The 26141-nt window shown below is 58.4% G+C and overlaps 4 protein-coding genes across 6 annotated transcripts; 2 read left to right on the forward strand and 2 right to left on the reverse strand.

Annotated features, from left to right (window-relative positions):
- Positions 1 to 4202: 4202 nt before the first annotated feature.
- Positions 4203 to 7372, forward strand: TXNIP (thioredoxin interacting protein). Of its 3 annotated transcripts, XM_068174965.1 has the most exons (8): positions 4206 to 4646; positions 5207 to 5279; positions 5373 to 5520; positions 5801 to 5903; positions 5994 to 6250; positions 6347 to 6503; positions 6605 to 6753; positions 6841 to 7372. In XM_068174965.1, the coding sequence occupies exons 1-8, from the start codon at positions 4397 to 4399 to the stop codon at positions 6889 to 6891; spliced, it is 1188 nt and encodes a 395-aa protein (XP_068031066.1). In that variant the 5' UTR covers positions 4206 to 4396; the 3' UTR covers positions 6892 to 7372. The 3 variants fall into 3 exon arrangements, with proteins under 3 accessions (XP_068031064.1, XP_068031066.1, XP_068031065.1); XM_068174963.1 differs by having other exon boundaries at positions 4203 to 4646; positions 5801 to 6250; XM_068174964.1 differs by having other exon boundaries at positions 6605 to 7372.
- Positions 7373 to 10510: 3138 nt separating this feature from the next.
- Positions 10511 to 16128, reverse strand: POLR3GL (RNA polymerase III subunit GL). The gene is made up of 8 exons (XM_068175005.1): positions 16113 to 16128; positions 15342 to 15479; positions 14215 to 14344; positions 13169 to 13237; positions 13002 to 13058; positions 11004 to 11071; positions 10811 to 10924; positions 10511 to 10728 (listed from the first exon to the last, which is right to left on the reverse strand). Exons 2-8 carry the CDS (start codon positions 15459 to 15461, stop codon positions 10642 to 10644), a joined length of 645 nt encoding a protein of 214 aa, XP_068031106.1. The 5' UTR covers positions 15462 to 15479; positions 16113 to 16128; the 3' UTR covers positions 10511 to 10641.
- A 1415-nt stretch (positions 16129 to 17543) lies between these two features.
- On the forward strand, positions 17544 to 18876 carry ANKRD34A (ankyrin repeat domain 34A). The gene has a single exon (XM_068174960.1). It carries the CDS (start codon positions 17551 to 17553, stop codon positions 18862 to 18864), a length of 1314 nt encoding a protein of 437 aa, XP_068031061.1. The 5' UTR covers positions 17544 to 17550; the 3' UTR covers positions 18865 to 18876.
- A 505-nt stretch (positions 18877 to 19381) lies between these two features.
- On the reverse strand, positions 19382 to 26074 carry RBM8A (RNA binding motif protein 8A). Its single transcript, XM_068175007.1, has 6 exons — positions 25965 to 26074; positions 24468 to 24527; positions 24273 to 24350; positions 22241 to 22377; positions 20691 to 20827; positions 19382 to 19771 (listed from the first exon to the last, which is right to left on the reverse strand). The coding sequence occupies exons 1-6, from the start codon at positions 26029 to 26031 to the stop codon at positions 19726 to 19728; spliced, it is 525 nt and encodes a 174-aa protein (XP_068031108.1). The 5' UTR covers positions 26032 to 26074; the 3' UTR covers positions 19382 to 19725.
- Between the last annotated feature and the right edge of the window lie 67 nt (positions 26075 to 26141).

Consider the following 26141-nt stretch of genomic DNA (forward strand, 5'->3'; position numbering starts at 1 on the left):
CCTGTCCCTGCAGAATCTCAAACCCTCAGCTTTAGGGTTTAGGATTTGGGATTTAGGAACTGACCTGGCCCCGCTCTGGAGCCTCCACTCCTGAAAATATTATTTTTTTTTAATTTTTATTTTTTTTTACTTAGAGATGGGGCAATTGAGAGGGTTTTTTAAAATATTTTATTTTTAGTTTTATGAGAAGGGTGAGACAAAATATTTTTTAATTATGTTAAAAAGAAATGTTCTGGACATAGATGAATGTTATAAATAATAAATAGGATAGAAATCAATGTTATAAAATAATAGAAATCAATGTTATAAAATAATAGAAATCAATGTTATGAAATAATAGAAATCAATGTTATGAAATAGAAATAAATGTTATAAAATAATAGAAATAAATGTTACAAAAAGAGATGTGATTTATGTTATTACAATTAGAAGTTAACTATTTTTAAATTATACTATAAGTGGGTTTTGGTTTATTAGTTATAGTTGCATTATGTTGTAAATGTTTTAAAGCTACTCATTTAAAATTACTCTTTGTGGGTTTTATTATAATGCATTTTTATAGTTCTATTTTTTAAGTATTATAATGCATTTTTGACAATTCCATGTTGTGAAGTATTTAGTTTCACATTTTGAAACTTGTTTTTAGCTCAATTTTCCCCCCTTAATAACATTAGCTTTATTTCATGGCATTTCTAAGCCAGCATTTCTCATTTCTAAGGTCTGTCTGTGTGAGCTTTCTGTTATTCTTTGGCTTTTCTCTTAGGCTATACATTTATTTCCCACATTATGGGACAAGCAGTTGCTTTCCAGGAGCCACCCCAGCCGCACAGTTCCCTTTTTTTTTTTTTTGGGGTTTTTTTTTTTTTTTTTGGTTTTTTTTCCCTCCAGCTGGGCTCTATTCCCAACGCTCCCAGTGCGCACAAACAACCAGAGGAAATGCCTTTTCCACCCCAGCTCCCAACTGCACACCCGGCACACTCTGTCCCCACGCTCCAAACCATTGTGGATCCCTCTCCCCACCCCCTTCCCCAGCCTGGAATACGCTGGGAGAAACCATATAAGGTGAGAAATATGGAACCAACATCCCCGAGAAGCTTTGGGGCTGCTGGAACCTTCCTTCTTTCCCAGCGATCCCGAGTGGATCCTGCCCGTCCCATAGCGAGGACAAAGGCCAGGCTGCCACAGGAGCAGCTGTGGCTTCTCCTGGCAACCAAGCCACCAGAGAGCAGAAAAACACGGATCTTATCAGCACACCGGAGAGCTGCGCTGGCAAAAACAAGCCTGTGTCATGCCCAGTTCCCCTCCTCGGAGTGAGTCACCCCGGGGCTCGTTTTCTCGCCCAGTGGCTTTGGAAGTGGGTTATTCCGAGGAGAAGTGAGTCACAGTGGCCTGGCCGCTTCTTCTCCCTGGTTAGGAGCTCCGGGAAAAGCAATGGATCCTGGATTTCCCCCCACTTCCATTCACCTTCAGCAGTGGGAAGGAGATTTGGGATCCTCTGGGCCGCACGGGGAAGCTTGGAGGGGGATGGATGCCTTAAAATAACATTTTAGTGGGAGCAGGATGTTATCCCTGCCCAGAGCTCCTGGTGATTTCTCCCCTGATTTTCTTGGTTTTGAAGGAGATTTGATATTGGAAAATCCCACAGCATTCCCAAATCCCAGATCCATTCAGACTTCCAGGAGGAAAGCTGATCCTCAGGGGGGAATTCCAGCAGCGGACGGTGCTGGAAGGGGATTGCCACGGGATGGAGGGCAGGAGGGGAAAGGGCAGCACTGATTGACGAGGCTGGAGCAACTCAGGGAGGATTCGGGATGTGGAACACGCTTGGGATCATATTCTTGACGAAATTCCTTGGCGTGGGGCTCCAAGGCCCTTTGGCTTTGCTGGAATGTGTCTAAGGGGGGAACGGTTTCCTCGGAAAGGCACAGAGGGATGGGAACTGGAGAGGGAGAGCGTAAACACGGCTCAGATCTAAGGGGGCAAATATCCCATGGCTGGGAAGGCTGGGAAAACCTCCCCACCTTTCAGCAAATTTCTGCAAATCCCTGATTCCCCACTAACCCATCGCCTTCATCCTCGTGGGAGAGCAACGGGGAGCAGAGGAAAAAAGGTGCAATTCCTCCATCCTGCACCAAAACAAGGAATAATTCCCTCTCAATAAAAATTCCCCCTTTCAAGGAGGAATTCCGCACCCAAACCAAGGAGTAATTCCCTCTCAAGGAGGAATTCTGCACCCAAACCAAGGAGTAATTCCCTCTCAATTATATAATAATTCCCTCTCAATAAAAATTCCCCCTTTAAAAGAGGAATTCTGCACCCAACCATGGAATAATTCCCTCTCAATAATAATTCCTTCTCAATAAATATTCCCCCTTTCAAGGAGGAATTCTACACCCAAACCAAGGAATAATTCCCTCTCAATAATATAATAAAATTATAATTACCTCTCAATAAAAACTCCCCCTCTCAAGAAGGATTTCTGCACCCAAACAAGGAATAATTCCCTCTCAAGGAGGAATTCTGCACCCAAACCAAGGAATAATTCCCTCTCAAGGAGGAATTCTGCACCCAAACCAAGGAATAATTCCCTCTCAATAAAAATTCCCCCTCTCAAGGAGGAATTCTGCACCCAACCAAGGAATAATTCCCTCTCAACAATATAATAATTCCCTGTCAATAAAAATTCCCCCTCTCAAGGAGGAATTCTGCACCCAAACCAAGGAATAATTCCCTCTCAATAAAAATTCCCCCTCTCAAGGAGGAATTCTGCACCCAACCAAGGAATAATTCCCTCTCAATAATATAATAATTCCCTCTCAAGGAGGAATTCCGTCCTGCGGTTTGGCAGGAGAACAGTTTATGCCCCACGGTTTATCCTGTGCTTTATCGGTTTATACGATCAGGTGTGAATTAACTCTGGGGAGGGAAGGAGGCGAAGGAAGGGCAGGAAAAGTGCCAGGAACACTCGGACAAACAACCTCCGAAGGACAACTCCCAACAAAAACACCTCCACTGGGAGCCCCCCCCATTTCCACTGGATATTGTTCTCCTATTTCCTCTGCTCCCAGCATTTTCCCAAGCTGGGAAAGCACTAAGGACTGGGGGAAAATTAAAAAAAAAATTAAAAATTTTAAATATACATATATAAAGGGGGAAAAGTCAGTTCCTGTCCTGTAGTAATGCTGATCCAGGGAGTGAAATCTGAAGGTTTCTTGGAAGCCAAAGTCTCCTTTGGAGGGGTTGGTGGGGGGAGGAGAAATGCTGTCCTGCTCCCCAGATGGCAGGGCCAGGGCTTGTGGAATGGAGGTGGCTGCTGGCCACAGCTCAAATCAGTGTCCGGGGGGGATATTTTGGGGAAGAAGGAGCAGGAAATGTCCCCAAGACAGAGCAGAAAGCAAAAGAGGCGGGTGTGTCAAAGAGGAGGGAGGGAGGGAACCCCCAAAGGCAGGCTTGGGTGCTGAACCCCCAAACTCACCCTTATTCACCCCAAATAACGCGGGGAGTGTGTCTGGGGATGGGGAGAGTTGACAACACCACCGAGGGGGCTGAGGGAACCCCCGAAGGGATTCCAGGGCATGGAAGCAGCAGCAAGGGGGGGAAATCCTGCCCGCAGGAGCTCGATCAGCCCCCCCACTTCCACCCCGTACCCCAAATCCGCCCTTATTTCCCCCAAGTTTACAGCGGCGAGCCCACCGGGGGGCGGCGCTGGGGGGGAACTGAAGGCTGCCCGGGGTGGGGAGAAGGATTCTGAGGAAGGAGGGGAAGCCCCCCGCCCCTCAAGGCCCGGCCTGGCCGCTCCCAGTCCGCCCAGTACAACACAGCCTGTCCCAAACTGGGAGCAACACCCCGCGCCCCCCCCGAGCCTGGGAACATGACATCGTGTTCCTCGCTCCCCATTGGCCAGAGCCGCCGCCCTTCCTCGCCTCCCATTGGCCCCCCGCGCTGTCACTCCGCCCCCGTTCGGCCCGCCCCGCTGAACACGCGCGGCTTTCCTTCACCCGCTGTCCACGCTCCCCGGCCGCCCCTCTGATTGGTCAGCGCTGCCGTAAACAAGGCAGCGGCAGCCAATGGGCGCGCTGATCACGCGAGCTGCACGCCCGGCCACGCGCCCTCGGCGTGGCTGCCCCGGCAGCAACAGGCGCGGGCGGGGGTGGGCGGGGCTGCCGAGCCTATAAAAGGCAACGGCGGCGGCGGCACTCGCAGAGCGCTGAGGGCCCGGGGCGGAGCTGGGTGTGGGAACTTCGCAGCGGCTCTGAACAAAGCCTTCGGTCGCTTTTATTTTATTTTATTTTATTTTTTTTCCGCCCCGCGCTTGCCTGGCTCGGGCGGATTTCGTTCCTCTACGGGGATCCAGCCCTGCAGCCGTCGCTCTGTGCGCCCCCGCCCTTCCCCAGCCATGGTGATGTTCAGGAAGGTGAAGAGCTTCGCGGTGGCCTTCAGCGAGCCCGACAAGGTCTACTGCAGCGGGGACAAGGTGGCCGGGCGCGTGCTGGTGGAGGTGGCCGAGGTGACCCGTGTCAGCGCCGTCAAGGTGTTGGCGTGCGGCGTGGCCAGGGTGACCTGGGCCAAGGGCCCGGCGCAGTGCCGGCAGGAGATGGAGTACCTGCGCTTCGAGGACGTGCTGGCGCTTGAGGAGCAGCCCACGGGTGAGGAAAGGGTAGCCTTAAAAACACCGGTTCATAAGCCCAGCCCAACCCAGGGCTTGGCCACGTTAGGGGTTGGATGGGGGTAGGGGGTTTTTGGGAGGGGACGAAGAGACAAGAGGCAGCCCTGGGTCGCGGTGGAGATCACCAGCACAGAGTCGATGCTGTGTGTGGAGCTTGGAAAAAGTGACCAGATCTAGGGGAACTTTGGAACGTTGGGAGGTTTGGCCGAGCCAAGTGGAAGTTTGGGAGCTAAAGGACGAAATCAGAGCCTGGGGAGCTTCCCGAGGCGTGTTTGGACTCCACGGGGGTTGGTAACATCGGTGGCGCAGTCCGGGACGGGCACAGGAGCGCACCCTGGGGCTGGAGCCGGGAGATAAGGGGGAACTGGAGGTGGGGTGGAGCCAGTGAGACGCTGTGTCCTGCCCCGGGGTGTTGGTGAGGTGAAGGGAGAGAACACGGGGTTCCCGGGGTGTGGACAGGTGTTACCCAACGCCCTCTGAACCGAGGATCACCCTGGAGCTCCAGCTGATGTTTGTTTCCCTTTCCCTTCTCCCCTCCAGATGAGGACGGCTCCGTCATCCTGAGACCAGGCAACAAGTACGAGTACAAATTCGGCTTCGAGCTGCCCCAGGGGTGAGTATGAGGCAGCACCTGCCACTGGGGGGTGGAATGAAATTGCAAACATCCACGCTTTGGCTCTGGAGTGACCCCCCTGCCTGTCTCTAGGCCGCTGGGCACCACGTTCAAGGGCAAGTACGGCTCCGTGGATTACTGGGTGAAGGCGTCCCTGGAGCGTCCGGCCTGCCCCACGCAGCAGGTCAAGAAACGCTTCGAGGTGATGGATCCCGTGGACGTGAACACCCCGGAATTGCTGGTGAGCCCCGAGTGCTCCTCAGAGGCTTGGGAGAAAAGCCCTTGGGGAGGGTCAGCCCAACCCAGGTGTCTTTAATCGGATCTGGGCTGAGCGGGATTAAGGGTGGGATTAAGGGGTTCTGGATAATTCCAGAAACTGACACTGGGTGGGGCGTGTTGTGTACTCCAGGGGAATTTTGAGGGTTGGTTGCAAAAAGGGAAGGAAGAAAAGGAGGAAGGAAGGGGTGGAGGGTGGGAAGAACAGGACGGGGCCAGCGTTTGAGCGTTGCCTCTCCCCGCAGTCTCCAGTTGCAGCCAAAAAGGAGAAGAAAGTGTCCTGTATGTTCATCCCCGATGGACGTGTGTCTGTCAGCGCCCAGATCGACAGGAAGGGCTTCTGTGAAGGTGAGGATTGCTGGGAACAGGGAGCCGGGAGCGGGCAAACCGGTAAGGAAAGCCCCAGCATCCCTAACATCTGTGTCCTTGGCTTGGCAGGCGACGAGATCTGCATCAACGCCGACTTCGAGAACACCTGCTCGCGCATCGTGGTGCCCAAGGCGGCCATCGTGGCCAAGCACACCTACCTGGCCAACGGCCAGACCAAGGTCTTCTGCCAGAAGCTCTCCTGCGTCCGTGGCAATCACATCATCTCGGGCACCTCGGAGTCCTGGCGCGGCAAGACCATCCGCGTGCGGAAGCTCAAACCCTCTATCCTGGGCTGCAACATCCTGCGCGTGGAGTATTTCCTGCAGGTGAGTTGGGGGGGGATCCCTTCATCCTCTCCTTCATCTTCCTCCTCATCCTGGGGTCCCGTCCCACGCGCCTCTAAATGCTGGCTTTTCCCGCAGATCTACGTCAGCGTGCCAGGCTCCAAGAAAATCATCCTGGAGCTGCCGCTGGTCATCGGGAGTCGCTCTGGCATCGGGAGCCGCAGCTCCAGCATGGCCAGTCAGACCAGTTCCGAGATGAGCTGGGTGGACCTGAACCTCCCGGATGCTCCAGAGGGTGAGTGCAGCTGGATCCACAGTGCTGGGATCCCAGCGTGTGGGGGGAGCCCCTCAGCGGTTCCCAGGTGAGCTCACCAGTGCCTCCCTGCATGCCCACAGCCCCGCCGTGCTACCTGGACATCGTTCCCGAGGATCACCGGCTGGAGAGCCCCACCACGCCCCTGCTGGACGATCCCGATGGATTTGACAGCCCCATCTTCATGTACGCTCCGGAGTTCAAGTTCATGCCTCCCCCCACCTACACGGAGGTGAGCCCGGCAGCGGCACGGGAGGGGCCAGGTGGATCTGGGATCACCTGCCCGGATCCCTCACCCGCCTCCTGCTCGGTCGCCCAGGTGGATCCCTGCGTCGCCAACAACAACAAAAACGACAACAGCGCGCAGTGAGCGCCGCAGCCGGGGTGTGCCGCACACCTGCAGCACATCTGGCCAGTACGCCTGGAGGGCACCGTGCTCCCGAGGAACCCGCGCTGCTCCAGGGCCCCGAATCTCGAGGAAAATTGCTCTGAGCGGGCAGAAAACCCTCAAGGACTTGGCGGGGAAGGGGGAGACAAGGCAGATGGCAGCTGGAAAAGAGCCGGCTGTCGGGACGCGCGCTGCCTGTCGTGACATGCGGCGACGGGAAACCGTGGTTGGAAAGAATTGCGTCCCCGCGCGCTGCCGCTCTGGCCGCCCTGCGCTCCCGCCGAGGGAGAAGGGCGCATCGTGAATCCGTCCTGTCGCGACACAGAGCTCCGCGTCGCGACCTTTTGTACTCTTCGGTTTTGTACGTAGTATTTGGGGGGAAGGGAAAGCACAAAAATGCAAATTTTGTACCTTTTCTGTGGCCCCTGGGGGGCAAAATTTGTAATAAACGAATGAAACGGTGCCCGGGTCTCGTGTGTCTCTCTCTCTCAGGAGATGGGAGGATGGCAGGAAACCCCCTTGGAGTGGGTTATTTTATTTTGTTCATTTTTAAAAAATAATTAAAATCATTATTTATTTCATTTAAAATTAAAAAAAAACCCACCAAAATATTATTTTTCCCAACTTCTGTTTTTTTTTTCTAGGAACAGCCCCTGGGGAGAAACTGGTTTTTTCCAGGGGAAAAAAAGCAAAAAAAAAAAAAAGCACAGAGGAGGGGAAACTGAGGCACAGAGACAGGCTGGGGTGGGGAGGGGGGGGCTGATGCGGAGTGGGGAAACTGAGGCAGGGCAGTATTCCTGCTCCTCCTGCCTTTTTTTGGCGCTGCTGTCCGAGCAGCCCCGGCTCGTTTTTTGGGATCTGGGTGAAAGGTGCTGCCGTCGAACAACGAGGCCGTGACCTTGGCTCTGCTTCGCGCCCTCTCCCCCACTTGGAGCCCCCCCCAAAAAATTGCTCTGCCTGGCCCCCCCCCCTTCCCCCCCAGCCTTATCCCAGCCCGTGCCTCAGTTTCCCTTTGGAACTGGAGCCTTTCTGGCTACTGGCCAAGGAGGTAAAGGGTCACCCTGCTCTGGGCCAGGGATGGGCTGGGCTCAGAGAGCTGTGGGAAAGGGGCGGGGGGGGGGGTCACAGCCAGCCCCCCACCCCCCAAAAAAACCAAAAATCAGGGAGCCACTCCCAATCCCCTGCTGGCCCCATCCCTGAAATTGTTGATTTTCCCCCCCTGGAAAAGGTTCTGGCACCCCCCGGCCCCAAACGGGGCTGAACCCTGCGCTCACCCCCCCACACACCCCAATTTTACAGCTCTAATTAAGCTCATTAAGGCCATAAAGCTCCCCTGCCCTTCGTGGCTCTTGCGGCGGAGCAGGATCCGCACGGATCGGGGGGGTTCCTCCCTGCGGTTTTTAGGGGTTCCCCCTGCAGGGCAGCTCTGGGCTCCGGAATTCCTGCCCAGTTCCGAGCGGGCCAAAGGGCCTGGGCCGAGCTGGGAGCACTGGGCGAGGGAGCGGGCTCGGAATGGGCTGGAAGCACCAGGGGACCCCACAAAAGGGTTCCCCCCGGGGAAACTGAGGCACGCGGATGCTTGCCCGATCCCAAATCTTTCCCCAGGCTCGGGTGGGGTGGGGACAGATCCCACCCCTTTAAAAGGATTGGGGTTCCCACCGACGCCTGGAAAAGTGGAAAGCGGGGATACCAAGGGCACGGGGAGCAGCTGGAAATCCACATTTTCTGGAATGTTCCTGGCCTCAAAACAGGAACTGGCCGCGGGGCGGGGGGGGGGCCAGCATGTGACACTCATGTGAGCAGCCCCCGCCCCCATCCTGCGGCACAAACACAACCTCCCCTCCCCCGAGAAAAAAAAACACTCCTTCCTCCCCCCCCCCAAAAAAAAAACCAACCCCGCATCACCTCCCCACCCCAAGCCCCAAAATCTTTATCCCCACCAAAGCGCTCCCCCCACCGCAGAGCGCTGCCTCTCCCCGCCAATAAAAAAAAGAAAAAAGGAAAAAAAATCCACCGTTCCTCGCTCCAAAAACTCGTCCCTGGAAAGAAAAAACAACAGCTCCCTTTCCCTCCTCCCCCCAAAATCCATCCTAAAAGGCCTAAAATATTATTTAAAAAATACGCCTTGCCCCTCCAAAGAGCAGCTCCCCCACAATAAACCCAGTTTTCCTCCCTCAAAAGTGCGCCTTCCACCCGAAACATACATTTCCCTCCCCAAAAATACGTCTTTTTCCCCAAAAAGATATCTTGACACACAAGAAGTCACCTTTCCCTCCCCGAAACTATTATCCCTTGACTCCCCAAAAAATCCACCTTCCCCCCCAAAAACACACCCTTCTCCCCCCCCCAAAAAAAACTTTATCTCCCAAAAACCACTTTTTTCAACCCAAAAATCCCACCATCCCCTCCGCATAAAAACTTCCCTCCCTAAAAAAACCCACATTTTTCTTCTTCATAGAAACGCGTTTTCCCCCTCAAAAAAAAAAAAAAAAATATTTCACACCCCCCCCCCCCAAAAAAAAACTCTGAACCCATTTAGAGTCCTGGCCCCCCCCTTATCCAACCCCTCCCCGAGCGAAACGCACCAAGAGCTGAGGCAGGAATACCCAAATCCTCTTCAATTCACACAAAATCCACCCCAAAAAAACAAAAACAAAAAAACCCCAAAATTTTGGGGGGCCCCGGGGGGGTCCCGCCCCCACCCTCCGGGCCTGGAGCACCGGCGCCACCTGGTGGTGGCACGGAGAATGACAGGCGGCCAGGGCACCCCGCGAGCAAAAGGGGGGGACAGGGACCCCAATGTCCCCAAGGGATAACAGGGGGTCCCCCCTGTCCTGGGGGTGACCCCAATGTCCCCGAGGGATAACAGGGGGTCCCCCCTGTCCTGGGGGTGACCCCAATGTCCCCGAGGGATAACAGGGGGTCCCCCCTGTCCTGGGGGTGACCCCAGTGTCCCCAAGGGATAACAGGGGGTCCCCCCTGTCCTGGGGGTGACCCCAATGTCCCCAAGGGATAACAGGGGGTCCCCCCTGTCCTGGGGGTGACCCCAATGTCCCTGAGGGATAACAGGGGGTCCCCCCTGTCCTGGGGGTGACCCCAATGTCCCCAAGGGATAACAGGGGGTCCCCCCTGTCCTGGGGGGTGACCCCAATGTCCCCAAGGGATAACAGGGGGTCCCCCCTGTCCTGGGAAGGTGACAGGGACCCCAATGTCCCCAAGGGTGTCCCCATTGTCCTGGGGAGGTGAGGGCACCCCATTGTCCCCTGGGGGAGGTGACAGGGACCCCAGTGTCCCCAAGGGATAACAGAGGGTCCCCACTGTCCTGGGGGTGACCCCAAGGTCCCCAAGGGATAACAGGGGGTCCCCACTGTCCTGGAGGTGACCCCAATGTCCCCAGGAGATAACAGGGGGTCCCCACTGTCCTGGGAAGGTGACAGGGACCCCAATGTCCCCAAGGGTGTCCCCGCTGTCCTGGGGAGGTGAGGGCACCCCAATGTCCCCTGGGGGAGGTGACAGGGACCCCAATGTCCCCAAGGGTGTCCCCATTGTCCTGGGGAGGTGACAGGGACCCCAATGCCCCCAAGGGACAACAGGGGTGCCACACAGCCTGGGGGTGGGGTGCCAGGACTGTGGGGTGGGGGAGGGCAGTGCCCGTTTCAGGGTGTCCCCATTTTGGGGTGTCCCCATTTTCAGGGTGTCCCCCTTTTTTTTGGGGTGTCCCCCTTTTTGGGGTCAGTAGACCGCCTCGTCGCCGTTATCGTCGCTGTCGGGGCCGAAGCTCTCCCCGTTGTCGAAGTAGGACAGGACGTAGTCGGTCTCCTGCGGGGACACAGGGGGGACACGGTGACACCCGGGGACCCCTGGGCACCCACCAACCCCCACAGTGTCCCCCCCTTTTCACCTCTTCGTGCTCCTCCTCATCGTACTCCTCCTCCTCCTCCTCCTTTCCCTCTTCTTCCTCCTCCTTCTCCTCTTCCTCCTCTGATGTCACCTCCTCCTCCTTCTTCTCCAGGCTCTGGGGGGCTCAGAGAGAGTTACCAGGGAGGAGAAAAAAATCCAAAATCCACCCCCAAAATCCACCTTGACCACCATACCTCCAGCTTCTTCAGAGCCTCCTCCTTGTCCAGTGCCACGCGCTGCTTGGGGACGAGGGCAGCGGTCCCTGGGGGGGAACAAGGGGGGTGTCCTAGGTGGCAATATTTATTCTATTTGCCATCTGTTGGAGGTGTGGCAGTTATCTCCTGTTGATTGGGCAGTTTTCTTTATCTCTTCCACAAATCCATCCTCCCCGTGGGGAGACATCTGCTGTTAATGGGCTACCGAATGTCACTGCGTGGCTGATAAAATGAGAGCATCCCACTGGGAGATGGGAGGAGCCAAGCATTCCTAACTGGATAAAATCTGAGGTTTCAGGACACCAGACTCAGCCTTTTCCGCTGGATTCCCAGAGGAACAGCTGGGTTTTTCCACTGGATCTTCAGAACTTAAGATCTTTTGTTCTGAATCTTCAGAACACCCTTCCACAGGATCACTGCTCTGATCAAATGTCCTAGGTGGCAATATTTATTCTATTTGCCATCTGTTGGAGGTGTGGCAGTTATCTCCTGTTGATTGGGCAGTTTTCTTTATCTCTTCCACAAATCCATCCTCCCCGTGGGGAGACATCTGCTGTTAACGGGCTACCAAATGTCACTGAGTGGCTGGTAAAAGTGACAGCATCCCACTGGGAGATGGGAGGAGCCAAGCATTCCTAACTGGATAAAATCTGAGGTTTCAGGACACCAGACTCAGCCTTTTCCGCTGGATTCCCAGAGGAACAGCTGGGTTTTTCCACTGGATCTTCAGAACTTAAGATCTTTTGTTCTGAATCTTCAGAACACCCTTCCACAGGATCACTGCTCTGATCAAATGTCCTAGGTGGCAATATTTATTCTATTTGCCATCTGTTGGAGGTGTGGCAGTTATCTCCTGTTGATTGGGCAGTTTTCTTTATCTCTTCCACAAATCCATCCTCCCCGTGGGGAGACATCTGCTGTTAACGGGCTACCAAATGTCACTGAGTGGCTGGTAAAAGTGACAGCATCCCACTGGGAGATGGGAGGAGCCAAGCATTCCTAACTGGATAAAATCTGAGGTTTCAGGACACCAGACTCAGCCTTTTCCGCTGGATTCCCAGAGGAACAGCTGGGTTTTTCCACTGGATCTTCAGAACTTAAGATCTTTTGTTCTGAATCTTCAGAACACCCTTCCACAGGATCACTGCTCTGATCAAATGTCCTAGGTGGCAATATTTATTCTATTTGCCATCAGTTAGAGGTGTGGCAGTTATCTCCTGTTGATTGGGCAGTTTTCTTTATCTCTTCCACAAATCCATCCTCCCCGTGGGGAGACATCTGCTGTTAATGGGCTACCAAATGTCACTGAGTGGCTGGTAAAAGTGACAGCATCCCACTGGGAGATGGGAGGAGCCAAGCATTCCTAACTGGATAAAATCTGAGGTTTCGGGACACCAGACTCAGCCTTTTCCGCTGGATTCCCAGAGGAACAGCTGGGTTTTTCCACTGGATCTTCAGAACACCCTTCTATAGGATCTCTGCTCCAACAGAACCAGGAGGACTGCAGCCATTCCAATTTCCTGAGCAATTTCCTGACCAATTTCCATCCCACACCCTGACCAAAAACGGTGTCAGGTTGGATTCTGACTCACTCTGTGGTTTTATTTTCTTTAAATTATTCTATTATAGTAATTATATTTTAATTATAAATTACTCTACTGTGTTTTTCTTATAAATTATTCTACTACAACAATTAATTTTAAATTATCATATTTTACTGATACATTATTCTATAATAATAATAATAATAATAATAATAATAATAATTTTTTTAATTATTATTATATTTTTATTATTATTATTTTAAAAACCCCTTTTTTTCCCCCTTTTCCTAATAAATTTCTCAACTGGGAGTCTCTCACTGGTTTTGCTTTCAAATCCGAACAGCGGGGTGGGGACGGGGTGGGGGTCACACGGGGTGGGAGGGGACAGGGAGGGGACACACAGGGTGGGAGGGGACAAGGAGTTGTCACTCACTGCCTTTCCGCAGCCGCCGCACTCGGATCTTCAACTCCCGCGGGAGCCGCCTCCAGTCTGGGGGGGGTCAAAACAGGAGGTTGGGGTGCCCACCCCAAAAAAAAAAACCAGGATCCCTCCCGTGTACCCCCCCACCCTGCCCCGGGGACCCTCCTGTGTCCCCCCACCTGGGTTCCAGTCGATGGCGTTGTCCACGGGGCTGGAGAGCTGGTACTTGTCGGAGTAGCGCTCGATGTCTGCGGGGGCAAGGGGGGTTTGGGGACATTCCGGGGGATTTGGGGACATTCTAGAGGATTTAGGGACATTCTGGGTGATTTGGGGTCACTCTGAGGGGATTTGGGCACACTCTGGGGGATTTAGGGACATTCTGGGGGGATTTGGGGACATTCTGGGGGATTTAGGGACATTCTGGGGGATTTTGGGACATTCTGGGGGGATTTGGGTGCACTCTGGGGGATTTAGGGACATTCTGGGGGGATTTGGGGACATTCTGGGGGATTTAGGGACAATTTGGGGGGGGATTTAGGGGACACGCTGGGGGGATTTGGGTGCACTCTGGGGGGATTTAGGGACATTCTGGGGGGATTTAGGGACATTCTGGGGGGATTTGGGGTAACTCTGGGGGGATTTAGGGACAATTTGGGGGGGATTTAGGGGACACCCACCCCTGGGGACACCAATGGGACACACGATGGGGGAATAAAAAAATAGAAATAAATAATGGGGGGATAAAATGGGAATAAAACGGGGGCATAAAATGGGGGGATGAAATGGGGGAATACAATGGGGGGAATAAAAAATGGGAATAAATAATGGGGGGATAAAATGGAGCGGATAAAGCAGGGGGATAAAACAGGGGGATAAAATGTGGATAAATAATGGGGGAATATAATGGGGGGAATAAAATGGGGGGAATAAATAATGGGGGGATAAAGTGGGGGGAATAAAATTGGGAATAAATAATGGGAGGAATAAAATAGGGGGAAATAAAACAGGGGGAATAAATTGGGGGAATAAAACGGGGGGGAATAAATAATGGGGGGATAAAATGGGGGGGCTGGAGGGTCCCAGCCTGGCATGGTGGGCACTGAGGCGGGGGCGTCAGCGCTGGAAAGGCCACGGAGCAGCAGGGCTGGGGGGACTGGGATGGGCTCCCTTCCCAACCCATTCCCAACCCATTCGGGGCACACTGGGGGGGGTCAGGGGCCCGTACCTCTGCGGGGTGCCCCCGGTTTGACGAAGTAGGGGAGCCCCCTCATGGCCCTGCGCAGCTCCTGCTTCAGGGCCAGCATGTACTCGGCCTCCTCGCCCCCGGGCAGGGGCACGGCGCGGCGCTCCAGGGCCTGCCGGGGGCATGGAAGTGGTGGGCAGGGGCACCGAGGGGCAGCGGGATGCCCAAAGTCCCGGGGAATTCTCACCAGGATGCCCCAAAGTCCCGGGGAATTCTCACCAGGATGCCCAAAGTCCCGGGGAATTCTCATTGGGATGCCCAAAGTCCCGGGGAATTCTCACCGGGATGCCCAAGGTCCCGGGGAATTCTCATTGGGATGTCCAAATTACCGGGATGCCCAAAGTCCCGGGGAATTCTCACCAGGATGCCCAAGGTCCCGGGGAATTCTCATTGGGATGTCCAAATTACCGGGATGCCCAAAGTCCCAGGGAATTCTCACCGGGATGCCCAAATTCCCATCGGGATGCCCCAAAGTCCGGGGAATTCTCATTGGGATGACCAAATTCCCCAAGAATTCTAACTGGGATGCCCAAAATCCCTGAGAACCCACCGGGATGCCCAAATTCCTGGAGAACCCACCGGGATGCCCAAATTCCCGGGATGCCCATATCCCCGGAGAACTCACCGGGATGCCCGAATTCCCGGAGAACCCACCGGGATGCTCAAATTCCCTGAGAACTCACCGGGATGCCCAAATTCCCGGGATGCCCAAATTCCCTGAGAACTCACCGGGATGCCCAAATTCCCGGGATGCCCAAATTCCCTGAGAACTCATCGGGATGCCCAAATTCCCGGGATGCCCAAATCCCCGCAGAACCCACTGGGATGCCCAAATTCCTGGGATGCCCAAATTCCCTGAGAGCTCAAAGGGATGCCCAAATTCCCGGGATGCCCAAATTCCCTGGGAACCCACCGGGATGCCCAAATTCCCGGGATGCCCAAATTCCCTGGGAACCCACCGGGATGCCCAAATTCCCTGAGAACCCACCGGGATGCCCAAATTCCCTGAGAACCCACCGGGATGCCCAAATTCCCGGGATGCCCAAATCCCCGCAGAACCCACCGGGATGCCCAAATTCCCGGGATGCCCAAATCCCCGCAGAACTCACCGGGAAGAGCGGCGAGGGCTGCAGCGTGGGCGGGGGCAGCGCGTCCCCCTTCCCGATGCCCACGGCTTCCACGTTGAACGTCATCTGCCCCCGGCCCCGGCCGCGGCCCCGGCCCGCCATGCCGAGAGCCGCGGGCCGCTGGGGACAACGGGGACACGGTGACATCTCCGTTCAGCTCTGCCCTGCCCGCTGCCGGTGATGCCCCAAGCCCCGTCCCCGTCCGTTCCCTCCTCCCCGCGGTACCGCTGCCCAGCCCAGTTCACCCCTCGGTCCGGTGCCGGTCCCGGTGGGTCCCCCTGGCCCCGTTCTCGTAGTCCCGGTTCCTGTCTCTGTGCGCACCACCCAGTCCCGATGGTCTCTCCCGGTGGCTCCCGGTCTCGGTCACCGTCTCCATCCCCGTTCCTGGGTGCTCCCGGTGGCCCGCCCGGTCCCGATGTCTCCTCGTGCCCCCGGCCCCGTTCCCGGTGCCGATGTCCTCTCGTAACTCAGTCCCGGTCCCGATGTACCCTCGTGCCCCCGGCCCCAATGCCGCTCCCGGTACCGCTCCCGGTCCCGATGTACCCTCGTACCCCCGGTCCCGGTGCCGCTCCCCCGGTCCCGGTGCCGATATCCTCTCGTGCCCCCGGTCCCGGTGCCGCTCCCCCGGTCCCGTTCCCGGTCCCCATTTACCCTCGTACCCCCGGTCCCGGTGCCGCTCCCCCGGTTCCGGTCCCGTTCCCGGTCCCGATGCACCCTCGTACCCGCGGTCCCGGTCCCGATAGACCCTCGTACCTCAGAGCCGGTGCCGATGTCCCCTCGTATCTCCGGTTCCGGTTCCGCCCCCGGTCCCGGTGCCGCTCCCGGTGTCGCTCCGCGCAAGCGCACTCGCTCCCCACGTGTCCGCGGCCCCGCCCCGCGCAGAGGGGGCGGAGCCTGGGCGCAAGCCCTACGCTGATTGGCGGGTCAGAGCGAGGGGCGGGGCCTAGAGGCGGATCAATGGAGGGGGCGGGGCCGGGGGCGCGGGGTGGGAACGGGGGGGGGATCCAAAGGGGGATTAAAAACGGATTAAAAACGGATAAAAATGGATGAAAAACGGGTGAAAAACGGATGAAAAGGCGATCAAAAGGGGGGGGTCAAAAAGTCCCTCGGCCCCCCACGCCCGGACCCCTCTGCCCTGGGGTACCTCGCCCCCCCGGCCCCCAGCCCGGCCATGCTGCGCCCCCCAGCCCCCCTGCTTTGGAACCCCCAGTCCCGCTGCTCCCTGGCCTCCCCCAATGCCCGCTGCTCCAGCCGCTCTGCACGGCCACCCCCAGCCCCGCTGTGGTCCTGCTGGACCGTGCCCCCCAGCCCCGCTGCCCCCCGAGAGCCCCCCGTGCCCCCCGGTCCCCCGTCGTGACTCCCACGCAGGGCCGGGCGCTGGATGCGCCGTGGGTGATTCATCCCGCTCCAGCTCCCCCCACCCCGCGCCGGCAGCTGCCAAAAATAGCGCTGCGGGAGTGGGGGGGGGGACCCTCCACATCACCTCCCGCCCCCCCGCCTCACCGGCGGCAGGCCGGGATGGCGGCCACGGGCCGCTGTCCCCGACAGCCCCATCCCCGGGGCCGTGCGAACCGGGACGAGGGACCCCACGCTCCGGTGGTCACGGTAAAATGGGGATGGAGAGGGGCTGGATTGGGGGGGGGGGGGTCCCCGCTGCGAGGGGTGGGAGGGGGGGGTGACGGGACAGGCCCCAGGCTCGGGCTCGGGGGTGTCTCACCGAGGGGAGCGGGAAGGTGCTGGATTCTCCCGCATTTTCCCGGCTGGTCGGAGCCCCGGGGGTGAGCGGGCGTCGCCATGGGAACCGTGCGGGCAGGGATGGGGGTACCCGCGGGGATGGGGGTACCCGCGGGGTGGAGGAGCCCAGGTAGGGATGGGGCTGTGGGCAGGGGAAGCGGGTGGGGCAAAGGGAGGAGCGGGAGGAGGATGAGGAGGGGGTGCAGGAGGAAGGCATTTGAGGAATGCTGGCAGGGGCAGGTGGGGGTTTGGGGGTGCTGGCAGAGGAGACACAGCCTGGAGAGCTCGGCTGCTGGGGAAACTGAGGCACGGAGGGGGGGGAGGGGGGGGGAACACCCCATCCTGGGGGGACTCCAGGGTCTCACGCTGGGGAGTCTCACCCTGAGCCCATCCCGGGGGACCGGCGGGGGTCTCACCGCACCCTCTCCCCTTGCAGTGAGCGAGCGCCACCCCGGCCATGCCCAGCGCCGCGGTGCCACCGGGGGGGCTCCCCATGATCCCGGCCGAGGGCTCGGCGCTGCTGCGTGCCGTATCCCAAGGGAAATTCCGCCTCACCCGCCTGCTGCTGGAAGGGGGAGCCTACATCAACGAAGGCAACGCCGCGGGCACCACGCCGCTGATGGCAGCGTGCCGGGCCGGCTACGCCGAGCCGCCCGAGCAGCCGCGGATGGTGCAGTACCTCCTGGAGAACGGCGCCGACCCCAACATCCCCGACAAAGCCGGCAAAACGGCGCTCATGCACGCCTGCGCCGAGCGAGCCGGCCCGGCCGTGGTCGCCACCTTGCTAGCCCACGGGGCCGACCCCAGCGCCCGGGATTACGCCGGGGGCTCGGCGCTGGTTTACGCCTTGGAGCGCGGGGACCGGGAGACGCTGCAGGTGCTGCTGGACGCGTGTCGGGAGCGCGGCCGCGATGTCATCATCATCACCTCGGCCACGTCGCCCCGCGGCACCAAGACCACCCGGCAGTACCTGAACTCGCCCCCGTCGCCCGCTCTGTGCGCGTCCCCCTCGCAGGTGCAGGTGCGGGCGGCGGCGTCGCCGGGGGCCGGCGGGAGGGACGAGGAGCGCGATGTGTTCCGCTTCCCGCCCGCGGCTCCCGCTCCAGAACCTTCCCGGGCCGGGCCCAAGCGGCAGCTGAAGAGGCTGAACTCGGAGCCCTGGGGGCTGGCGGTGCCGGGGGTGGAGGGGATGCGGGGACACTCGGAGGGGACCCAGGAAGGGACACAGGGACCCCCAGAGGGAGCAGGGAGAGCCTTAGATGAGACGCGGGGACCCGCGGAGGGCACACGGAGACCCTTGGAGGGGACACGGGGCCCCTCAGAAGGGTCCTGGGGTTCTCCTGAAGGGCCCCGGGGGTCCCTGGAGGGGACATCGGTGCCCCCGGAGCGGCTGGCGGCGGGGCTGGAGGGGCTGCGGCTGCGCCCGCGCCGCCACAGCGTGGAGGGACGCGAGGTCTCGGGGCTGCCAGGAGCCACCTGGGCGGAACGGGTGCCCCCCGCGGGGCGTTGGGCCCCCGATCCTCCACGGGGCAAACCCCTGCGGCGGGACCCTGAGCTAGCCACCCCTCCCGGGCCGCTGCGGCACCCGGCGGGGCTGCTGGAGCGCCGCGGCTCCGGAACGCTCCCGCCGGAGCCGCCGGGGCCGGGCAGAGCCGGGCTGCTGCCGCCGCTGCCGCCGCGGGCGCTGCTCCGCCGGCACTCCATGCAGCCGGAGGCCCTGCGGCACCTCGGCGCCTTCTGCGGGGGGCTGGCTCCCGAGCCTGGCTCTTAGGGACCCCCCCCACTCCCACCCAGGGATTTGGGGAACCCCCACCCCCCCCAACAAAGCCAGGAGCCCTCTGAACCCTGCTGAGGGTCAGCCCTTCCATCCCTCTGTCGGCACAAACTCTGCACGAGCCCGAATTCGGGGAGCTGGTGGGTGCACCCCAACTTCCCAGGGCTCCCCCAGCATCCTCGTCCTGCTCCTGCCTCATCTTCCCAGCAGCTTTTTCCCCCCACCCAGGGTCTGGTTTACCCCAGTGTAGGGGGTGGTGGGCACATCTGTGGGCTTGGGGGGCACAGCTGGACGCTGGCACATCTGGGACCCCACTGGGTCCCCCCGAGATTTAAGGAGAAAACTATATATATATATATATTATTTTTTTCTAAGAGCTGAGTTGTTCTAGTGCCAGGCTGGGAGGGATCCCCAGGATCCTCGGGGATCCAGCAGCCTGGATGGGGAGGGATTTTAGGGAAATTTTAGGGATTTTAGGGAGCTTTAATGAAGGGCAAAGAACAAGAAGACAAACTTAGACAAAATCTTGTTATTTGACACAAAACAAGGAATTTCCGTGTGGGATAAATACCATGGGAGATTTAGGTTTGCCTGGGGCATGGAAAAAACCTCCCAGGATGTTCTGGGATGGGGGGGGCTGGGAGGGATCCCCCAAACCTGAGGGAAATCCCCCCCCAACCCTCAGAAACTGCTGCTTCCCTCATACTTGTCCTTTGAAAACAATAAAATTCCATAAAACCCGAATTCCCCAAGGGGATGGAGCTGGTTTGGCTCCTCGAAGGCTGTGTACAAAGCCCAGTTGTCCCAGTTTCCTCCCAGTTTGGAGGTGGGACACAAAGGGGTGGAGGTCTGGATCCATCATCGGCGGCGCCGGTCCGGACTGCGGCTCCGCCGGCGCCCGCCCCTGGAAAACAGGGAAGAGGTGGGGAAGGGAAAGGGGGGGGGAAAAGGGGGAAAAAGGGGAGAAAAGGGGGAAAAAGGGGAGGGAAAGGGGAGGGAAAGGGGAGGGAAAGGGGAGGGAAAGGGGGAAAAAGGGGAGAAAAGAGGGGGGGAAAGGGGAGGGAAGTGGAGAAAGGGGGAAAAGGAAAAAAAGGGGAAAAGGGGGGAAAGGGGGGAAAATGGAAAAAAGGGGAAAAGGGGGGGAATAGAAAAAAAGGGGGGAAGGGGGAAAAGAGAAGGGAAGTGGGGGAAAGGAGAAAAAGGGGGGAAATAATGGGGAAAAAAGGAGGGAAGGGGGAAAAAGGGTGAAAAGGGGGGGAAAAGTGGGGGAAAAAGGGGAAAGGGGAAAATGGGGAAAGGGAAAAAGGATAAGGGAATGGGGAAAATAAAGAGGGAAAAGGGAGAAAGGAAGGAAGGAGGAGGAAAGAGAAAAAGGGGCAAAGGAAAAAGAATAAGGGAAAAGAGGATAAGGGAATGGGGAATGTAAAATAAGAAAAGGGGGAAGGAAAGGAAAGGGGAGAAAAGAGGAAAAGGGAAAAGAAGATAAAGGAACGGGGAAAGGAAAGGGAAAAAGGAAAAGGGAAGGAAGGGGGAGGAAAAAAAATGGGGAAGAGGGAAAAAGGATAAGGGAATGGGGAAAGTAAAGGGAAAAGGGAAGGAAGGGGAAGGGGAAAGGGAGGGAAAAGGGTACAGGAAATGGAGAAGAGAAGAGTGAAGGGAGGGGTCCAGGAGAAGAGCATTTTGGGGTGCTTATCCCTATTCAAACCCCACCACCCCCAAAACGCTGCGTGGAATTCCCCCGTTCCCCTAGCCAAGGGAAGTCCCACGAGTCCCTCCCATTCCCAGCTCCAGGAATTCCCTGGAATTCCTGGGAATTGCCTCACCTCCTCTTGCCCTTGGGGGGGCCCCTGACGAAGCACCAGTCCACGCTGACCGGCTGCCCCATGAGCTCCTGCCCGTTGAGCCCCTCCATGGCTGCCTGCGCCTCCTTGTACGTCTCATACTCCACCAGCGTGTAGCCCTGGGGTGGGACGGGAGCAGGAATGGGATCGGGAAGGAGCCCAGGCTCAGGTTTGGGGTCCAGCCCACTGTCAGACCCCCTGACACCCCGGGTTTAGGGTTGGGAATGAGCCCAGGCACCAGGGGAACTCAGGTTTGGGGTGCACAGACCCCTGACACCCCAGTTTAGGACTGGGAATGAGCCCAGCTCAGGTTTGGGGTGCACGGACCCCTGACACCCCAGTTTAGGACTGGGAATGAGCCCAGGCACCAGGGGAACTCAGGTTCGGGGTGCACAGACACCTGACACCCCAGGTTTGGGATTGGGAATGAACCCAGGCACCAGGGGAACTCCCAGCTCAGGTTTGGGGTGCACGGACTCCTGACACCCCAATTTAAGACCGGGAATGAGCCCAGCTCAGGTTTGGGGTGCACAGACCCCTGACACCCCAGTTTAGGACCGGGAATGAGCCCAGGCACTGAGGGAACTCCCAGCTCAGGTTTGGGGTGCACGGACCCCTGACACCCCAGGTTTAGGATTGGGAATGAGCCCAGCTCAGGTTTGGGGTGCACAGACCCCTGACACCCCAGTTTAGGACCGGGAATGAGCCCAGGCACCAGGGGAACTCCCAGCTCAGGTTTGGGGTGCACGGACCCGTGACACCCCAGTTTAGGACTGGGAATGAGCCCAGGCACTGAGGGAACTCCCAGCTCAGGTTTGGGGGGCACAGACCCCCTGACACCCCAGGTTTAGGATTGGGAATGAGCCCAGCTCAGGTTCGGGGTGCACGGACCCCTGACACCCCAGGTTTAGGACCGGGAATGAGCCCAGCTCAGGTTTGGGGTGCACAGACCCCTGACACCCCAGTTTAGGACTGGGAATGAGCCCAGCTCAGGTTTGGGGTGCACGGACCCCTGACACCCCAATTTAGGATTGGGAATGAGCCCAGGCACTGAGGGAACTCCCAGCTCAGGTTTGGGGTGCACGGACCCCTGACACCCCAGTTTAGGACTGGGAATGAGCCCAGGCACCAGGGGAACTCCCAGCTCAGGTTTGGGGTGCACGGACCCCTGACACCCCAGTTTAGGATTGGGAATGAGCCCAGGCACTGAGGGAACTCCCAGCTCAGGTTTGGGGTGCACGGACCCCTGACACCCCAGTTTAGGACTGGGAATGACCCAGGCACTGGGAACCCCAAGCTTCCTCTGGGATTCGGACCTGAGCCCAGGCCCTGGGGGAATCCAGCTCCCAGCCCAACCCCCAGCTCAATTTTGGGATGCAGGAACCTCCCAACAAATCAATTTTGAGGTGCAGATACTCCCATAACCCCCAGAATTGGCTCAGTTTTGGGGTGCACCCCTGGCACCTCCCACTCTGGAGCCTCCCCCAGGCTGAGATAGAATTTGGGGGTCCCCAAAAATGCCCCCTGCCCACCTTGAGGTATCCCGTGCGTCGGTCCAGGTTCAGGTGGATGTTTTTGATCTCCCCAAATTCGGCGAATCTGTCGTGCACGTCCTCCTCCGTGGCCTCCTCGTGCACCCCTGTCACAAACAGGATCCAGCCCTCCACGGCTGGGCAGGAAAAGAGTGGGGGTCACAGAGCTGGGAGTGGAGCTTTACACCCCCAAATCTGGGGAGGGGCGAGACATGGGAGCCCCTCAGGGCTGAGGTTTGGGGGATGACCCCGGGAAAGTGGGGAAAAATCATCCCAGCTTGGCCCCAATTCCTCCTTGCTGTGCTGGAAAGGGTTTGTCGCCCCAAAATCACTCCTTTTTCAGCTTGGAAAGGGAGATGGAGGCCCAGAAACCCAAAATCCTTGGAGACTGGGGAAAAGCTCATCCCAGAAATCCCATTCTTCCTCCCTTCCACGGTGACACTTGGGATGGGAAGGAAGGAGCATCTCCCCCCAATCCCCACCTTGGCTTTGCCCTAAAATAAATCCTGGGAGTGAGGGAAGGGGAGCCCCCCAAAAGCCCTGCAGGTCCCCAAAGTCCCCCTCACATCTCTGTGGCCCTCTCAGGGCTGACCCCAGATCTTTTCCCCAGGGAAAGTGGGGAAAAATCATTCCAGCTTGGCCCCAATTCCTCCTTGCTGTGCTGGAAAGGGTTTGTCACCCCAAAATCACTCCATTTTCAGCTTGGAAAAGGAGATGGAGGCCCAGAGCCCCAAAAAACCTTGGAGACTTGGAGCTGATCCCAGAAATCCGACTCCCCCTCCCTTCCACGGTGACACTTGGGATGGGAAGGAAGGAGCATCTCCCCCCAATCCCCACCTAGGCTTTGCCCTAAAATAAATCCTGGGAGTGAGGGAAGGGGAGCCCCCCAAAAGCCCTGCAGGTCCCCAAAGTCCCCCTCACATCTCTGTGGCCCTCTCAGGGCTGAGATCTGGGGGCTGACCCCGGGAAAGTGGGGAAAAATCATCCCAGCTTGGCCCCAATTCCTCCTTGCTGTGCTGGAAAGGGTTTGTCACCCCAAAATCACTCCTTTTTCAGCTTGGAAAGGGAGATGGAGGCCCAGAAACCCAAAACCTTTGGAGACTGGGGAAAAGCTCATCCCAGAAATCCCATTCTTCCTCCCTTCCACGGTGACACTTGGGATGGGAAGGAAGGAGCATCTCCCCTCAATCCCCACCTTGGCTTTGCCCTAAAATAAATCCTGGGAGTGAGGGAAGGGGAGCCCCCCAAAAGCCCTGCAGGTCCCCAAAGTCCCCCTCACATCTCTGTGGCCCTCTCAGGGCTGACCCCAGATCTTTTCCCCAGGGAAAGTGGGGAAAAATCATTCCAGCTTGGCCCCAATTCCTCCTTGCTGTGCTGGAAAGGGTTTGTCACCCCAAAATCACTCCATTTTCAGCTTGGAAAAGGAGATGGAGGCCCAGAGCCCCAAAAATCCTTGGAGACTTGGAGCTGATCCCAGAAATCCGACTCCCCCTCCCTTCCACGGTGACACTTGGGATGGGAAGGAAGGAGCATCTCCCCCAAATCCCCACCTTGGCTTTGCCCTAAAATAAATCCTGGGAGTGAGGGAAGGGGAGCCCCCCAAAAGCCCTGCAGGTCCCCAAAGTCCCCCTCACATCTCTGTGGCCCTCTCAGGGCTGAGATCTGGGGGCTGACCCCGGGAAAGTGGGGAAAAATCATCCCAGCTTGGCCCCAATTCCTCCTTGCTGTGCTGGAAAGGGTTTGTCACCCCAAAATCACTCCTTTTTCAGCTTGGAAAGGGAGATGGAGGCCCAGACCCCAAAAATCCTTGGAGGCTGGGGAAAAGCTCATCCCAGAAAAGCTGAACCCCAATCCAGATCCCATTCCCCGTCTGTTCCATGGGCAAAGTGCCCCTTGTGCCACTTGGGATGGGAAGGAAGGAGCATCTCCCCCAAATCCCCACCTTGGCTTTGCCCTAAAATAAATCCTGGGAGTGAGGGAAGGGGAAGGGGAGCCCCCCAAAAGCCCTGCAGGTCCCCAAAGTCCCCCTCACATCTCTGTGGCCCCGGCTCGTCCCCGTCCTGCTCCACGCTGTCGTAATCCTCGCGCACCCGAGCGCGGGATCCTTCCTCTGGAAAAACAAAGGAGGGGAAAATGGGGAGGGGTGGGGGGAAGAAAGGGAACCCCCAAACTTCAGGGGTCACCCGGAGCGCCAGGGAAAGGGCGTGGGGGGGTTTGGGGGTCTCACCTGAGCCGAAGCCGCGGCCCTTGCGCTTCTTGGCCTTTTCCTTCAGCTTGTGGATGCTCTCTGGGGGAAGGGCAGGGGGGTTGGGGGGTGAGCAGGAGCAGGGAGCACCCGGGGTGGACAGGGACCCCTCAACCCGGCTGGGAGTGACCCCTGGGCTGGGAGTGACCCCTGGGATGGGAGTGACCACTGGGATGGGAGTGACCCCTGGGATGGGAATGACCACTGGGATGGGAGTGACCCCTGGGCTGGGAGTGACCACTGGGATGGGAGTGACCACTGGGATGGGAGTGACCACTGGGATGGGAGTGACCCCTGGGCTGGGAGTGACCACTGGGATGGGAGTGACCCATGGGATGGGAATGGCCCCTGGGATGGGAGTGACCCCTGGGCTGGGAGTGACCACTGGGATGGGAATGGCCCCTGGGATGGGAATGACCCCTGGGATGGGAGTGACCACTGGGATGGGAGTGACCCCTGGGCTGGGAATGATCCCCGGGCTAGGAGTGACCCCCAGGATGGGAATGATCCCTGGGCTGGGAATAACCCCTGGGCTGGGAGTGACCACTGGGCTGGGAATAGCCCTGGGCTGGGAATGGCCCCTGGGCTGGGAATGGCCCCTGGGCTGGGAATGATCCCTGGGCTGGGAATGGCCCCTGGGCTGGGAATGGCCCCTGGGCTGGGAGTGACCCCTGGGCTGGGAGTGACCCCTGGGCTGGGAGTGACCCCTGGGCTGGGAGTGACCCCTGGGCTGGGAATGGCCCCTGGGATGGGAATGATCCCTGGGCTGGGAGTGACCCCTGGGCTGGGAGTGACCCCTGGGCTGGGAGTGACCCCCAGGATGGGAGTGACCCATGGGATGGGAATGGCCCCTGGGATGGGAGTGACCCCTGGGCTGGGAGTGACCACTGGGATGGGAGTGACCACTGGGATGGGAATGGCCCCTGGGATGGGAATGATCCCCGGGCTAGGAGTGACCCCCAGGATGGGAATGATCCCTGGGCTGGGAGTGACCCCTGGGCTGGGAGTGACCACTGGGCTGGGAGTGACCCCTGGGCTGGGAGTGACCCCTGGGATGGGAGTGACCCCCAGGATGGGAGTGACCACTGGGATGGGAGTGACCCCTGGGATGGGAATGACCACTGGGATGGGAGTGACCACTGGGATGGGAATGACCCCTGGGCTGGGAATGACCACTGGGATGGGAATGGCCCCTGGGCTGGGAATGGCCCCTGGGCTGGGAGTGACCCCCGGGCTGGCAGTGACCACTGGGCTGGGAGTGACCCCCGGGCTGGGCAGGACCCCCCAGGCTGGGACTGACCCCCCAGCACCGAGCAGGAGCCCACCGGGAACCACAGCAACCCCCGCGCCGGGCCGGGGCTGTCCCTGAGGCCGACGCGGCCAGAGGCGGCGGGAGCGGCTCCGCTGAGCCGGGACCCGGCCGGATCGCTCGGCGGGGCCGCTCTGGGCCGGACGGTACCGCCCCGGCCCCGCGCTCACCGTCCCCATCCTCGTCCATAGCGAAATCCTCGCCGCCCGCCTCATGAAGATCCAGCACGTCCGCCATCTTGCCGAGAGTACCGGGGCACGCCGGGAGCGCGCCGGAAGTGGGAGGGAGTGTGGCGGAAGTACCGGCACCGCCATATTGGGAGGAGAGTATGGCGGAAGTGTCGACGC

Source organism: Anomalospiza imberbis, chromosome 29 (assembly GCF_031753505.1).
Source record: "Anomalospiza imberbis isolate Cuckoo-Finch-1a 21T00152 chromosome 29, ASM3175350v1, whole genome shotgun sequence".
Taxonomy (NCBI): Eukaryota; Metazoa; Chordata; class Aves; order Passeriformes; family Viduidae; genus Anomalospiza; species Anomalospiza imberbis.

Coding starts and splice junctions, on each gene's coding strand:
- TXNIP (XM_068174963.1), top strand. CDS start 4,397: ATGGTGATGTTCAGGAAGGTGAAGAGCTTCGCGGTGGCCTTCAGCGAG. Junction 5,280..5,372: donor GGCTTCGAGCTGCCCCAGGG/GTGAGTATGAGG, acceptor GCCTGTCTCTAG/GCCGCTGGGCACCACGTTCA. Junction 6,754..6,840: donor CTCCCCCCACCTACACGGAG/GTGAGCCCGGCA, acceptor TCGGTCGCCCAG/GTGGATCCCTGCGTCGCCAA.
- POLR3GL (XM_068175005.1), bottom strand. CDS start 15,461: ATGGCGGGCCGGGGCCGCGGCCGGGGCCGGGGGCAGATGACGTTCAAC. Junction 10,925..11,003: donor AGGCTCTGAAGAAGCTGGAG/GTATGGTGGTCA, acceptor TGAGCCCCCCAG/AGCCTGGAGAAGAAGGAGGA. Junction 10,729..10,810: donor ATGAGGAGGAGCACGAAGAG/GTGAAAAGGGGG, acceptor GTGTCCCCGCAG/GAGACCGACTACGTCCTGTC.
- RBM8A (XM_068175007.1), bottom strand. CDS start 26,031: ATGGCGGACGTGCTGGATCTTCATGAGGCGGGCGGCGAGGATTTCGCT. Junction 24,351..24,467: donor GGGCCGCGGCTTCGGCTCAG/GTGAGACCCCCA, acceptor TTGTTTTTCCAG/AGGAAGGATCCCGCGCTCGG. Junction 19,772..20,690: donor CCCCCCAAGGGCAAGAGGAG/GTGAGGCAATTC, acceptor CCTGTTTTCCAG/GGGCGGGCGCCGGCGGAGCC.
- ANKRD34A (XM_068174960.1), top strand. CDS start 17,551: ATGCCCAGCGCCGCGGTGCCACCGGGGGGGCTCCCCATGATCCCGGCC.